This window comes from Bactrocera dorsalis, chromosome 1, assembly GCF_023373825.1.
Source record: "Bactrocera dorsalis isolate Fly_Bdor chromosome 1, ASM2337382v1, whole genome shotgun sequence".
Classification (NCBI taxonomy): Eukaryota; Metazoa; Arthropoda; class Insecta; order Diptera; family Tephritidae; genus Bactrocera; species Bactrocera dorsalis.
In genome coordinates this window covers 43,579,565-43,595,470 of record NC_064303.1, presented here as the reverse complement: position 1 = coordinate 43,595,470, position 15,906 = coordinate 43,579,565, and the positions used below count along the sequence as shown (strand labels likewise).

Here is a 15,906-nt window from a genome sequence, read left to right as displayed (position 1 = left end):
ATCAGTAGGCAAAGCAGATCCCACTTCTGATGTCGGAGATGATTGATTTAATTCCATTTTCACGCAGTAAGTTCTGTTCGTCTCTGAGGCACCACAACAACTGACTCGTCACGCACATTCTGAGCTAACTCACACTACTCTTCTGCCCCTACGAACAGACCTTACTCAGCAGCAGAGTATGTTTCTTTCCCTGAACTGCTGTGCGTTCTGAGAACCGTTAGCGACATCATGTCGCCATTCAAAACTGTACATGCATGCACAACGGTCCAACCAACCCTTCTATGCCACATATACAGTGGGCTAATTTACCATTCTACGACATATATTTATGAGCATTTTCTGCTCTGTTCACTCATTTCTGTTAAAGCTTCTCCTGCCGAGCCAAAGGTGGTGAAATCCACTAATAGCATTTTGTTAGCTCTTGACAGTTCACACGCCTGTCCGCAATTGAACCGTATATTATACGTTCTCTGTACTAAGCTTATAGAATGAAGTTTAATGCTGTTATCTAAAAATTTATTTATACCTTCTCGATAGTATAGATAAATATGTTGTATGTTTAAAGTCGACTTATTCATGGACAGATTGGAAATTATATTTCCAATAGTATATATTGTAGAACAATTCGGTTTTACATGTCATAATAAATTTTTACAACAGTAAAACATAATTTTTCATTGTAAGGTAAATCAAGAGATAATTATAGAACCCACGTTTCCTATACTTTAAGTATAAATTTTTTGATAATAAACTACATACACGTTTTATATATGTATCAGAATTAAGCTGCAGGTCGGCGATAAGGAATCCTACCCATTCCCAAATGTGGTAGCAGTCTCAAATTTTCGGTATTTAGTGATGATAATATATGAACAACTCTTTACATAAAAAATTAACATTATTTTATTATTTATTTCTAAGCTAAGTTTTTAAAGAAATAGGCTTTTTAAATAAATTATTTGTTGAATTTGCAATCAGCCCTATCACGCAATCCATCTTAGAGTGTTTTTTCGGGGAAGTTACGAAACTGCTATCATGCAATTCGAACAGTTCTGAAAGTAAGTTCGAAATTCGTAGAGTTGCGTTCACTGAATTCACTCGGAACGGAAAATTTTTAAGTTTAGCGGAATTTTTGTACGACAGGTTTGTGCTAACGGAGAAATAAATTTCCATATGTGAGAGTCATGATTGCTGCCAGGAAACTGAACATTCACATAACGTATTTTCATTTTATTGTCACATATCTGCAAAACATTGAATAAGATGTTTGAAATGCGAATTTGTTACCAAACTTACAATCATGGCATTGATACTAAAGTATCCTTTGCGGTTATAATAGAGAAACTTATCATTAGTTGGGGCAACGATTTTAATGTGTGTCTACACATAAAATCGCGCCTGGAAATCCGTATTTCTGAAAAAAATCCTTTTTCGCTTCCCTTTTTTCAACATCACTTAAATCGAGGTTTATCCACTGAGGGCACAAATGAGACTGAAGCAATCCCAATACTTCTATTAAGATGCAACAAAATGTTGACTGGAGTCTTTAGCCACTCCATGCTGATAGCCTCCTTCAGCTAAAAACCGTAAAACTGAAGACAATCAATGAAGTAAAGATATAGACGACGATCTTGAAGAACTTGCAATCCTCTCTAGAACATCGAGGACATACGTAAAGGCCGCCTTATTTAAGCGATAGTTTTTAATAAACCTGTTTTAGAAAAATAATTTTAATAAAATTTAATAATGAATTTTTATGGATTTATGAACTGTACATTGTTTCGTCCACATCGAAAGGGTTACTCCTGTCCCTCAGTGATTTTCGGTGAATTTTTATATCACGCCGACTTCTCTCACGTTCTTCCTCAAGCAACATAAATGAAAACGTTAGCGAATACATATTTTTTGTTCGTAAAATCAATTTGAATATAAACGTTTCCACTTTTATTAATCCTAATTTTTATTTTGTCTTCTACACAGCTGATTTCGAAATGCCAAAATTCAAAATTAAGTCTGGCAACAAAAGTTTCGAACTCACATGAATTCAATGATAGCAAATTGTTCGTATTCGTATTCGTAGCTTTGCTACGATGGATTGCGTGATAGGGCTGAATATCTTTATACAGTAGAAACTCGATTAACCGGACTAATTGTTGTCGATAGGCATTCGGATAATCGAAAATCCGGAGGATCGAATGGACGAAGAAAAACAAATAGATATCAACGAAAATCAATGTTTATTACGGGGCATCTCGACACGATAGAATTTATAGAATACTAGCTGCATTGCCGTGCACATAGCCTGTGGAGACTCCACATTGCTCATAGCTTACTAGATATAGAATACTATCTAGTTTGCCATGTATAGTAAGCTAGAAGCGCAGTTTTCATTTCTATGAAAATTTTGAAGAGACAACATATCGCATTTGCACATATGCCGACGGCATTTTCAATTTGGCAATATGAAATTTAGAGTATTAAGACCAGAGATATTCCTGATTAAGACGGTTGTGTTATATTATAAAAATAAAGTACATTGTCAAAACAACATTTTTTCAACAAAAAATTTATATTTAGTTTAATATTGTTAATTTATAGAAAAATTATGCAAATTGGGTTTGGAATGAGCGAAGTCTTGAATTTAATAAACTTATACAAGCATACATCGAAATACTATTGCACATTTTAAATTTATTATTTCAATTGGTATATAAAATTTATGCCGCAATTATTATATAATAGTCCAAAAATATGAATTCTTATTTTTGCCAGAAGTACATTTGTAAAAAAAAGATTTTTCTCCTTTTCTTATTATCTTATTTTCCCAGAAATACATTTGTAAACAAAATGATCTTAATCCTTTTTTTATTTTCTACATAAAAGATTTAAGCTACCTAACTCTCATTTACGTTTATATACCGACGAAAGTTGTATTTCCGACGGCATTTCGCAAATGATAAAATACATAAACATAACCTACCTACCCTACGCCTTTGCGCTAATGATTCTATCATGATAGCAAATGCCCACATACAGATTTGGCAATGGTAATAGCAATTCGTTTGACAGCTAGTATTCTATAAATTCTATCCTGTCGAGATGCCCCGTTAAGAAATGAACACTACTAATGTATGTATGTACCAGAGGCCTGCACGATTAAGGTAGGCATCGTACGATTACGTTACTAAGTAACACTTCTGACGATTACCACGATGCGAAGGTAACATTGCGCATCGGCATCACGGCATCGTGGCATCGTACGATTACTATCTGGTATCGTCAATGGCAAATGAAACGCTATAGTCTTACATGATGTTAATTCGTTGCTGGCTCGACAACGACTGAACGATAGAGCAGAGCCGCTCAAAATAATGCGCAATTTATTTACCAACGCATACAATCACACATTTGATATCTGCTAGCGTATGATTGTGTGCGCGCGCTTGCTTAGTACACTGAGTGAAATCGTGCTATTTGGTTATTTTGTTATTAAAAATTTAGAAAAAATAAAAAATTATGGTTTTTGATTAAAAAAGCAATTAAGAACAACAATAATTTTAAGTTAATTTTTTTAACTTTCCATGATTTTTTCCATATCGACTTCAAGATCGTAAGTTTTGATTCTCATTAAGTCCTCTATATGCTTATTCGAAACTGAATTCCTGTATTTCGACTGTATTTTTGACGCTGGCAGAATTAGCGTCATAGCGTACATGCTTCGACTGCATTTGCTTGCCTATACTCCGAGTATAGGCATGAAAAATTTTGAGCGGCTCTGCGATAGAGCGTAAGCGTACGTGTGAAGTTAGTTTCCACAATTGTTCTAAGAAATGCCGACCACTGGTAACATGTTAGTAATCGGCGATGCCCGCGATGCCGATACCCTCGATGCCGATGCCCACGATGCCAAAGTACCGTTACGTAGCGGGTACTCGCCGCATCGGCATCGCCGCTTGCTAACATGTTACTTTTTTAATTACTCGTGCAGGACTCTGGTATGTACATATTTTCTTAGATTACATTACATACATACTCGTAATACTAAACTGCAGCATTAATCATGAAATAAAATATTTAGGTACGTATGTACGAATAATTTGTTTACAATATGTATTTGGTAATTTGCATTTGGTAATCATGAAATAAGTAGGTAGATAATAAGTTTAATTTGGTTTAAAATATTCGGTAATTGTCATTTGATGTAAGGGAGCGTTCAAGTATTACGTAACGCAATTTTTGAAGATTTTTTTTTTAAATCTGTCTGTTACACTAGTACTAAATAAAATAAGAGATTTTTAATCCGTAACACATTTCTTTATTTTTTTTATAAATTTTTGCTTTACACGCAGTTGTTTCTCTTTCATTCATTCATTCCTTCATATTGTTTTTTTTACTAATAAACCCAACTGAAATTAAACATTAGGGGCCATCCATAAATTACGTCACACCTTAAAGGGGGGGAGGGTATCATTCGGAAGTGACATTGTGTGACAAGGGGCAGCGGGGGGTCAAAAGCTTTGTGACATCACATTTCAAAATTTGTGATGTACAAACGTAAAATTTATAGGTAAACAAAAAATATTAAACATTTATAAACACAATCTTTGTTTTTTAATACTTAAGTTGTAACGAAGCTTTGGTATTAACATTGGGACTCTTCTGCGAATCGTACTTTATTTTATATTATAACTTTAATCAAACTTACAAAATTGTCTCCCGCGTTAAAGTTTCAGCTTTACAACATTTCAAAAAAAGACGCATGGCACCTCTCAGTTGCAAACTTACTGGTGTACTATTAAATCGTGATGATTTTGGGTCACATCTTGATTCAAGTAATCGAACTGCTGACTTAGATCTAGAAAAACGAAACTTCGAAAGTGCGGGCAATGTGTTGGCTGACATTTGGAGCAAGTTAGTCATTGATAATTTTCCAATCGTTGCTGAATGTGTTGCACCAACTGTTACTGGACTGGATATTGAACAGGCTATGATGTTGAAAAATAATGCAACTTGGTATGCTAATCATGTATGTACGCGAGTCACAATATTTTTTACAAATAGTTAAATTTGAAACTATTACATGTTGCGGTGTAAGACGTTCTAGTCTTTGGAAATTATTAAAAGAAGAATTTTTACCACCACCTGTGTTAATTAAACAGACATCAGAAGGTTATGGAGTCACAGGGAGTAATGACAACGACGCTAAGTTTGCTCCATTATTACTACAGATATTATTAAAACTCCAAGCATCATCCCATCTGAAACAAGTTCCATATGATAGTTATTGCCTTAGTGGCGAGTCATACTTATTTAAAAGATTGTGTAGCATATGTGGCCTATATTTTTCTTCATATAAAGCCACCAATCAACACAAACAATCACATAAAAAACAAGAGCTGATACCTATCGCGAAAATTTGTCCTCAAAGAATTGCGGCTAGACCGAGATGGATGGAAGAAGACGATGTTGATACGAAAGATGTTCCTGACAGCCAACTTCAGAATGAAAATGAAGTGCCTGATTTACCAGTAATAAATGATATAAAGGAGTGGGTCAAAAGTCCATGGACACAAAATGATTAAGTTTTGTATTTTTAATTAGCATAATTAAGTATCTATTAGTTCTTGACTAGCCATTCGTTGTGTCTGTACTTTAACATTTAACTAAATGTTGATTTTATTAAAGATTATTCAATAAATATAAGAATAAAGAGAATAACCTGTTTTTTTTATTTTTTCATAAATCCATAAAATTGGAAAATGTGTGATGTCACGAAATGGGGAGGGCTAGTTCAAAATGTGACAACTTGTGACAAGGACGGGGGATTAAAAAGTCCTTAAATTCGTGTGACGTAATTTATGGATGGCCCCTTATACTCGAAATAAAATCATATTCTTAACAAAATTTAAAAATAATCAATTATGAACCAAGTATCTAAGTAGGTCTATTAAAAACAATTCGATTAAAATTACTGCTCCTCTGTCCACGGGTTTGCTAGCCACTCAGATTCTTTCATCACTGGCATCTGGAGTGCAGACAAGGACGGTTCTGGAATTGTTAAGCCAATTGCATCAACTTCGTCTTCATCGAGCCAGTCAGCATCCTCATAACTATGCACAATGCAGAGAAACTCATTTGGCCTTCTGGCAGCAAGGCGCTGCGGCCGTACTCTAGTTTCACAATTGTCTTGGACAGTCTTCCCATGCACGTAACGACAGTGCATTTGAACACTCTTGTGCGATGTGAAATAGATCCCACAGGTTGGACAGACTTTTTTCTTTAGGTCGGATTGTACAGATGGACAAAAGAAGTCGTAAGGCATCTGCTTAAACCCTTCTAGAGGAGGTGACAGATCAAGGGACAACCTCACAAGAAGTGGTGAAAACTTGGATGTTCCTTTGTCTAGCAAACTAGGTACTACGAGCTTGCTTGGGGTTTGAAGTATTGGGTAAGGTGGCGGCATGAAAGTATCCGCAAACACAGATTTCAATGCACTTCTCGGTGGCGAACAGCAGGATTCATCCGCGAATTTATAACCTGTAAGAAATATTGCGATTCGCGGACGTGAACGCTATACCACGCCAAATTTGGCTCTACTGGATCCTGCATGCTATCTTCGGGCTGTCTATACTCCGCCGAAACGTCGTAATTATCAATTTTCATTTCTCTCCACACTTCTGCAAGTGTTTCTCCAGCGTGCTGAAAATTGCGTTTTTCCAAATCAACATCCGTAGTAATTCCTTTGTTGTCGAGATGAGAACCAAAATGTTCATGAGGCAGAATGACGCCTGCCAGTATTTTGCTGAGGGGAGCCATGCGACGCTCAACTCGGTTATATGCGCTCCGTCCAGGAGCATTAGTCGCTAATAAACAGGGCGTCCAAGTTGTATTTTTTAAAGTGTTCAATCGCAAAGTTTTTGACTTTGCGATAACGCGGATTTTCATCCGGCCCACCATCTACAAAGATGATGATCACTGGCTTCACGGTGTTCGATTCTGCCATCATTAAGGGTTTGAATGAAGGTTGTGATAAAAGTGATTCGAAATCGTAAGCATGGGTGTTCGCTGTGGAGGATGCATGTTTCCCGCTTCTTATGGATATGTATGTCGGCCCGCTGTACCCAACAGCTTCTTCTTTACCGAAATTGTTAGGTTCCACGTTGACGCCGGCATATACAGAAGGAATAAGTTTGTGCCGCTCTGCCACGACCCAGTCATGATCAGGTAAAAGTATTCTGTATTCCATATGCATTAAAAGAGGGCTCTGACTTTTCACTGCCGGTAAACCTATTGGTACACGTGCCTTATCGTCTTGTGAGAGAACGAATACTTGCTGCGGTCCCAAAAGCGACGCGAGAGATTCCAATGACCTGATTGTAGCAGTGCAAAATTCTCCGTCCTCGTGCTTTTTGTGCGTCTCGGTCTGTGGTCTTGCTAACTTTACGGGTACGGTACGTACGTGCCTTTTTCCCTCTTGAGTGTTAGAAACGCGTGGGAGTAAATGAAGATATGTGCCGCTTCGAGAAATTTTGAATCCCATTAACAACAGCCTCTCATGCAGGTCGGACAGAGTGAGACAACTCCTAATCATCTCTGTTCGGCGGCGTTCATCAGAAGTGCTCCCATGAATGGCAATATTAATTATTGTCTCTAGGAGAGCAGGTTGCGAGTCAACTAAAGGGGGCTGTCCACAGCCAGTTCGAGGTTGTGCTGCAGGATTGTTTCTCTGACGTTCAGTTTTCTCCAGTTTTTCTTTGGCTCGAAATTTTTTTGCACGCTTAGCAGAGTCTCTTTTTTTCTTTAAAAATTTTTCTTCTTCTTTCAACTCTTTGCGTAGCTTTTTTATTTCGTCGTGAACATCATCTTTGGCTATTCCAGTGTCCTTTGCTTCAGTAAGAACATTTATTCTCTGTTGCAGTAGACTAATTTTTTTCATAAGAGTATCTTGAGCCGGCTTGCTTGTAACATTTTTAGTGAAGCCCGAATCAATCAAAGTCGTAAGTGGTTCCGTAGACGGTGTCTGCACAATTTCCCCATCAGTATTTTGACTTTGTTCATCGTGGGTATCGCTCATCTTTCGTTTAACGGCAGTGCTTTTATGTCCAGTGACTGCGACAATTGATTCCACACGAGATGAACACGTGGATGAAGCTACAACATCCGAATCCTATAGAAATCAAGAGGTTAACATTGGAAATAGGTAATATTGACACATGCGATAAAAAGGAACATAACATACAAGCAGATGCACCTGTTTTTGTTGAAGAGCAAGTGAAGTCGATGGAACATTGGGCCTTAGCGTGCCTGGGCGTGGTGCTGGCGTGCTTGATGTTTTCACGGATAGCTAGAAATAAATAACACTTATGAACTTATGACCAGTTTTCGAAAAATCAAGATTTGTATTACATATTATAATACTTGTCATAATTACGTTTTAGAAGTAAACTTACCTGTGTAAAATAACTAAGCATTGTTGCTTTCTTCTTCGTAGTCTCACTTTCAACTGTCATATAACATCATTTATATGTTCTATAAACTTTTCTTTATTTTTTAGTTTTTCTTTAGCCATTTTCCAAATATCGTTGGCATTTTTTTGACACAGTTGCGCTGGCAAGTTAGCATGACAGCCTTTATAGGCCAAGAATAGCTGCTGATACAAAACTCCCTCTTTTGAAGACATTACAGTATTCGAACACTATGAATTCACTTTAATATAGCTATCTGCATAAACATTAACGAATACTGACAATAAAAATCACATTACATAACGTACAATACAATCTAGGGATTCCCCGTGAAATATAAACGAAAAGGCTTGCCAACTTGCGAGAACAAAAATGACAACCAGACTAATATAATCGGGTTGCCATCTTGTGAGTTTTAATTCGCTATTTTATTATTTAACAAAAGAAACAATGTTACGTAACGTGTTGTAAGAAAGACCCCCCCGGCTATGTAACGCATCGTAACGTTTAACGAGACCCTCCTCCCCCCCAAATTGCGTTACGTAATACTTGAACGCTCCCTAAGCAACTTTTTCTCTTCATCAGGGCTGCAAACCGGTTTTGAACCGAACCGGTTTTTGAACCGTACCGTCGTATTTTTTCCGTTAAAAGCTGTACCACGAACCGAACCATTTTTACTTTGAAAACACTGAACCGAACCGAAAACCACTAAAACCTAGTGGTTGGGTTCGGTTCAAATAAAGAATTTTTCAGTCAATTTTTACTCTAAATATTTGTAAAAAGTGCAACTCTGCGCCTTGCATATTTCAAGCATTTTTATATTTATATGGCAATACTGTTGTAGTACTGACTTTTGTCATCTGTAAAATGCGCACATCACTTATTGCATTTACATACTCGCAACATTTACGTAATTACTTTTTAATTTTAATATGTTTATTTATTCAAAATGAGCAAAAATAAAGTGCATGAAGAATTGACTTACAATACAAAAGAAAATAAAAGTGTGTGCAAAGATTGCATCATGCAAATGGCTGGAAAACATACGGAAAATTTATTAAGACATGTGAAAAGGAAGCATAGTGATGTTGTGGAACTGTTGCCTAAAAAGAAAAAGAGTGAACACGTTAATAACGACAACAGCATTTTAAAATACGTTGTAGCCAAGACGCCGAAGTCACAATTTTCACAAAGGAACAATTGTTGGAAGCTTGTTTGGAGCTGGACACAAAGAATGGCAGACCACTGAAAATATTAGAAGACAGTGGCTTTCGAAAAATTATTGATCCGATTTGCAAGACAGTGGGTATTACCATTAACAGACAAAAGATAAAAGAAGAAATTATCCAAAGAGTTTTTGCGCTGCGTTATCAAATAACAAACAGATTAACTAATCGGTAAGTTACAGATTATAATGTTTTGTCAAATTAAATGTCTATGTTTATTCTAATTGCAGGTTACTTTCTATTAAAGTTGATTGCGTAAGTAGATTAGATCGATCTATAATAGGCATCAACGCACAATATATTGCAAATGGAGAAATACAAATTGAAACTTTGGCAATGAAGGAAATATTTGTGAAACATACCGCACTGAATCTCTTCAATACAATCACGGATGTTCTTCAATCATTTCAAATAAATATAGATCGGGTTTATTCAATAACAATCGATAATGCCGCCAACATGGTTTGCGTTGGTAAATTATTTAATAATAACTCAAAAGTGCCAAGTGATGAAAATAGCAACGAAGTTGCTATCGAAGATTCAGATAGTAAAAACGACATGTTCATGTAATAAATGAGTATAAAAATAATTTCAGTTTTAGATGATTTACTTGGAAATGAAGGTGAAGAGGATGAAAAATATATTGACTGTGTAAACGATGACCAAGATATGATCGAAAATGTCGATCCAAATGAACAAATGTGTGAAGAACTCGAAAATGATTTTATGAAATCTTCCTCCGTTAGTGTAATTCGATGTGCCGCACACACTTTGAACCTGGCAGTATCCGATTTTTTAAAGGATATTAAGGATGTGCGTAGCAAGGCCAAGGTAGTAGTCAAAAAATTAAGAACACCTACAATGCTGAATTTGCTGCGAACAAAAAAATTACGTAAGCCTATGCTAGAATGCGTCACTCGGTGGGTATCTACTTGATATGTTGAAGAGTTTATTGGAGGTTAAAGATTTTTGTTGCGAGAGCTCTAAAGACATTAAAGAGCTATATATGATCGATGACAATTGGCAGCAAATTGAAAGCGCATGCGACATTCTTTTTCCAGCTTAAAATATTTCTCCCAAACTTCAAAACAAACAACTTGTATTAGGTGACATGTTTTTTGCATAGTATTCATGCAAGCTAAAAGTGGAGCAGAAGACTGGGTGGATGAGTAAGAATTTCGCTGCAGCATTGAAAAAGCGCGGTGAATTATTGTTAAATAAATCTTGCGTTTTAGCGGCTATTTACTTAGACCCCAGGTATCAGCTTTTGCTTGGCGATTCCGAAAAAGAATTGGCAAAAATGTTTATACAGCAAGTTTTCACATTGAGGGAAAATATATGTAATTTGCCAAAAAAATGTGGACCAATCTCCCCAATCGAAAATAAGTTCCGATGATGCTGTGCTCGAGCAGTTAGACAAGCGAGCATTGTCACCAGGCAAAAAAATCAAGGGCATTTTAAATAGCTTTGCAAACGTTAAACGCCTTTCCAAAACATCGAATGTGTTAATATTTTGGGAAAATCATTCTGAAATTGAATTAAAGGCTATGGCCAATATTGTCCTTGCTGCTCCTGCAACACAGGTATCAGTGTGAAAGATCGTTTTCCACCCTTCAATTTATATTATCCGACTTGAGAGCAAGTATTGATAAAGATTTATTGGAAGACATTCAATTATTAAATTTAAACACATAAAAAACAATTACATATACTAAAAATATCTGACGTAAGCATTGAATTGTATTATCTTTATACATATATATAAATCTTCTGACCGTGTGTTTGCATTTGAACTGCTCCTAAACGGATGAACCGATTTTGATAAAATTTTGTGTGTATGTTCAAGGAGATTCGAGAATGGTTTAGATTTACAATTTGATCCACTGGAAAATGTTTTTTAAATTATTTTTTGTTTTTAATCAATTGTTAATTTTGGAATGTTTGACCGATAGATGGCGCTACCATCACAGTATCCAATATTCAAACCTTAAAATCTATGGGTAGCTATAACATTTTTTTCATACATGCTAACTATTGGAGGGGGTATCTTGACAGGCAAATTAAAATTGCAAAAGGTCTGGCATAAAAAAATAGCGGCATAACTGAAGTGCTGATAAAAAATTTGAGATATACAATATTTAAACGGAAACGGTGAATACATACATATGTATATGTGTACAATTTCAAACTGATCCTTCCTGAAAAATAATAAAATTGCTAAATATTGGGAATGGTAGAATAGAACTGCAATCAAATACACAATGAATTAAAACTGGCTCATTTATCATTCGATGAATAATATACCACGGGCATCCCAAAAGACTGATGACATAACCTTGCCAGCCGATTTTTTTGTCTTTCCACGCTTGAGAACCGTTTCTTAATATGCAGTCCACCAGGCTGATAATCGATTGGACTCGATTGATTTCACTGATGAACAGCCCAAATTCAAAAGTATTTTACCCCAAAAACCAATTCTTTCTTAACGCACGAAATGCTTTTTGATTCATTTTTCTTGCTTCATCAAAAATGCGATAATAGAAATCATATAGATGGTATTAGTAGTACTACCTAGGTATCAGCCACAGTAAAACGTAGGTGGGTCCTCTAGTATTTATATATTTTCTTATTATAAGTACCTACTATAAGACAACAAAAGAAAAATGTAAAAAGAGAATTAAAATATTACAAATAGTTGATGCAAAAATAGAATTTCATTGCCTACTAAAGGACAACAATAAAAAAATTATATATAAAAAATTAATACTTCCAAATATATCATTGAACCAAATGAACCGAACCGAAACCGCGGTTCAGGGAACCTAAGGAACCGATTTCTGCACCGGTACACGTTTTTGAAAACTGGTTCGAACCACTGAACCGAACCGTTTCAATTTTCGGCGTGGTTTGCAGCCCTGCTCTTCATTGCTGCTATATCACGAATTCGTTTCAGTTGTAGTAAACTCACAGTATCACTCTCTGTTTGTTTTTCAAACCACTTGAGAGCTGTTTCCAGGGCATGGAATGCTACATCATGAGATGGTCCTGTATCATTTTTCACTCCTATGTTTTCTTCTGTTTCATCTTCTTCCATTTCCTGCTGTTCATTTATCTGCAAAATGTTTTCTACGATTTCGTCATCAGACATAATCTGAAAGCCTTGATCATTACTGTCACAAGCGACCCACTCTTTCATATCATCATCATCACAATCCTGACATATTTTTAGCTTTGACATTACCTCATTCATATCCTGCAAAATATAATCATCAGTATTGATTATTGAATTATCATTCGCACGATTAAGTACTCTATTCCAAGCCTTTCCATCAATCAAATTCCATAAAGTCTTTTCAATGTTTCAATAACACTTTGATCCATTGGTTGTAGCAAGGATGTCACATAAAGAGGCAAAAATTATACTTTAAACTTTCCATTTCCCCTCTCTAACAATTCAACTGGAGGATGAGTTGCCGCGTTATCCAGTAAAAGTAGCACATTTCCTTGTTTGCCAGTTTCGTTTTCTTCTTACTTTAGTGATAAAAGTGTTGTCATACCAGTCAATAAATATTTCAGAGTTCATCAATGCGCTTTTTCTGATTTTTATAAATTAAATGTACCCTGATATTTTTAAAACACATAGAAACTCAACTCCGCACTCCCCTTGACATTTCTACATGGACACTTCTTAACTGTGCATTTGTTTACATTGCATCAGCTGATAATTTCTCTACTACACCATTACGATGATTTGAGATATTGTGACGAACTCGAATTGATTAAAATTAGGCGGAATCAACTACCCTGCAAGACGGAGGTAACAGTTGCACAAACACATTGAAACATTTTCAGCTGTTCACTAATAGGGACCATACACGACACACAAGTGCGTTCGATCTGTGTGAATTCGTTTCGCCCATACACGACACACAAATCCACTTTGCGTTCGTTCTTCACACAATGAACATGTGGGGCAGGCAAGCGGAACATTTCTTCGAATTTATTTCTAATGTAGCACTTTTATCGATTTCTTTTTATTTCGTTAATAAGTTATTCCAAATTTTATTTTTCTCAATTTTATTTTTATGTTTATCACTTTTCGTTTGCCAAATTGCCAATTCATTTTTTATAAGATCAATAAATTCTGATACGAAATCTTTAGTAAGGGGCGAGTCTGCTTTAGAAGCTTCAAACAATCGATTTTTTTTTGCATAAATCTCTTTAAAAATTATCTAACAATATTTCCCCAAAGTTACAGATTGGAATTCGAAATATTGTCGAAGCGAGAAGGGAAATAGTGACCGAGCGACTAACAGATATATGAGCGCTTGGGCAAAAAGCGAATACTTTGAAGCGCGATTTCTCGGTTTTTCATTCTTACAATTGTTCTTAATTGGCGGGTTGTATGGAAATGCACATACGAGACGTATCGGGCAATTGCAGAATATCAAAGATTTCGTATCCAAAAAAATTGTGAAAGATGTTCAAATATATAACTATAAAGCATAGAAATTTCACTTGAATCAATTATTTCTTTCCCTCCCAAAAAAATCCTCAAAAAATCTATTTTTTGAAGCCTTTAAAGCAGGCTCCTCCCTTAACACTTGCCATCGTCCGCGATCTTCACTGTTCGGCGACACGAGAGAAATGAGATTTTGTGCGCACACAACGCCATACCCGACACACATGTGCGCGCACTGAGCCCATACACGAGTAAACCGCATGCGTAAACATACGGATCGAACGCACTTGTGTGTCGTATATGGGCGCCTTAATACTGTTACATTTTCCGGAATTTTCAACTGAATGGGAGAATACGTAAGTAAGATAGAGATCGATATTCTAAACATATTGTAATGTTAACTTGCTAGAATAGGAAAGACGAATGCCCAATTTTTCAAGAAGAAGAAAACAAAAAACGCAGTTTATTTTGGATTTTAAAGAGGTAAGTTTGTTACTTGGTAATTTGATATTTTATAACTAATTTCTATTATATATTATTAACTTTTTTTATATAGAGAAAACCAAAAAAAGAGAAGGAAAAAAGGTAAGCTTTGTGAATTGAATGTTGTGTATATAATTAAAAATTTTAATGTTACAGAAATCATTTGGATCATTTGGAGAATTCAAATATATTGCGTATAACAAACAAATAAGGGAGTAAGTTTTAAATTATTAAAGGTAAATAGTGCATAAAATAATAGTTATTATAGATTATGTAATAACTATTTGAATTAAAAATACATACAAATGTAAATGTAAAAAAATTTAAAATCTAAATTGAAACGAATTGTGCGCTTACAATTTTAAATGTGTCGACTTTAGAATACCGTTCTAGGATTTCGGGAATAAAATGGATATGGTCGGATAGAGTAGGTTCTTCAGATCATTATTGCAATCCTTTAGTTAATGTTAAAAGATATAGTTGAACAATAAGTTTAATATTAAAAATAATTCGCACGAATTAATGAAGTGCTAGTGGACATAAAAATGCGAAATTTAAATGTAGAATTAATTTTTAATCAAAAAATACGTTCTTAAAATAGTGGTAATTTTAAGCTTTGAATGCAAATATCTCGAATATTCCCGCGAGTATAACTATGTACTATATATTCTTGAACTGGAGAACTTCCTCTATAACTAAAAATGTTCATTTGTTCGTCCAAGATATCTGTTCGTATGCAGAATATCTAAAATTGTTTAAAATAAAAACAACATTAATGTTTTATAATGAATAAAAGTGAGCATAGCTCGAATGTACATATACGCATTTCTGCCCCGAAGCAGGATATTACAAATTAAATTAAAATTAAAATTAAACTTTTTCAAGCTTGCTTCAAGATAATGAGGAGTGTCTTTTCAAAAAAGGATATTTACATTTTAATTTTTTTAAACTATTTATATAGCCTGCAGAAGTAGGCTAACTTATAGGTAAAGTTTCAGAAAATGAGGTAGTTTTAAGTAGGTTAGATATTAAATATAAGTATTTTTCCATACCTATAGATGATAAAATTATTTTAGTTCCACTCATTCATCACCTTTTTTATGATTTTCATTAGAATGAATTTCGATGACCTCGTGGAAGAAATGGATTCCGAAGTGGAATGCTCACAACCGTTGAGCCCCCATAGAGGTTGTATTGAACATAAATTTTATTCATTTTTTAATAATATTTTTTTACAGATAAAGTGTTTAAAAAAAATCTTACAATCTCG

At 35.2% G+C, this 15,906-nt stretch overlaps 2 protein-coding genes and 1 long non-coding RNA gene across 5 annotated transcripts in view; 2 read left to right on the top strand and 1 right to left on the bottom strand.

Moving 5' to 3' along the window:
* Positions 1-15,906, top strand: part of LOC125780329 (uncharacterized) — a 282,319-nt gene that overhangs the window by 188,406 nt on the left and 78,007 nt on the right. The gene's annotated exons all lie outside the window — the stretch shown is intronic.
* On the bottom strand, positions 4,351-8,751 carry LOC125780364 (uncharacterized). Of its 2 annotated transcripts, none has more exons than XM_049462648.1 (3): positions 8,451-8,751; positions 8,240-8,344; positions 4,351-8,167 (listed from the first exon to the last, which is right to left on the bottom strand). In XM_049462648.1, exons 1-3 carry the CDS (start codon positions 8,508-8,510, stop codon positions 6,857-6,859), a joined length of 1,476 nt encoding a protein of 491 aa, XP_049318605.1. In that variant the 5' UTR covers positions 8,511-8,751; the 3' UTR covers positions 4,351-6,856. The 2 variants fall into 2 exon arrangements, with proteins under 2 accessions (XP_049318605.1, XP_049318606.1); XM_049462649.1 differs by having other exon boundaries at positions 8,252-8,344.
* LOC125775755 (uncharacterized) lies at positions 8,942-10,280 on the top strand. The gene is made up of 2 exons (XR_007421363.1): positions 8,942-9,862; positions 9,922-10,280. It is a non-coding gene; the product is annotated as an uncharacterized LOC125775755 (long non-coding RNA).

Coding starts and splice junctions, on each gene's coding strand:
- LOC125780364 (XM_049462648.1), bottom strand. CDS start 8,510: ATGACAGTTGAAAGTGAGACTACGAAGAAGAAAGCAACAATGCTTAGT. Junction 8,345..8,450: donor TGCTTAGTTATTTTACACAG/GTAAGTTTACTT, acceptor ATTTATTTCTAG/CTATCCGTGAAAACATCAAG. Junction 8,168..8,239: donor AAAAACAGGTGCATCTGCTT/GTATGTTATGTT, acceptor TGATTTCTATAG/GATTCGGATGTTGTAGCTTC.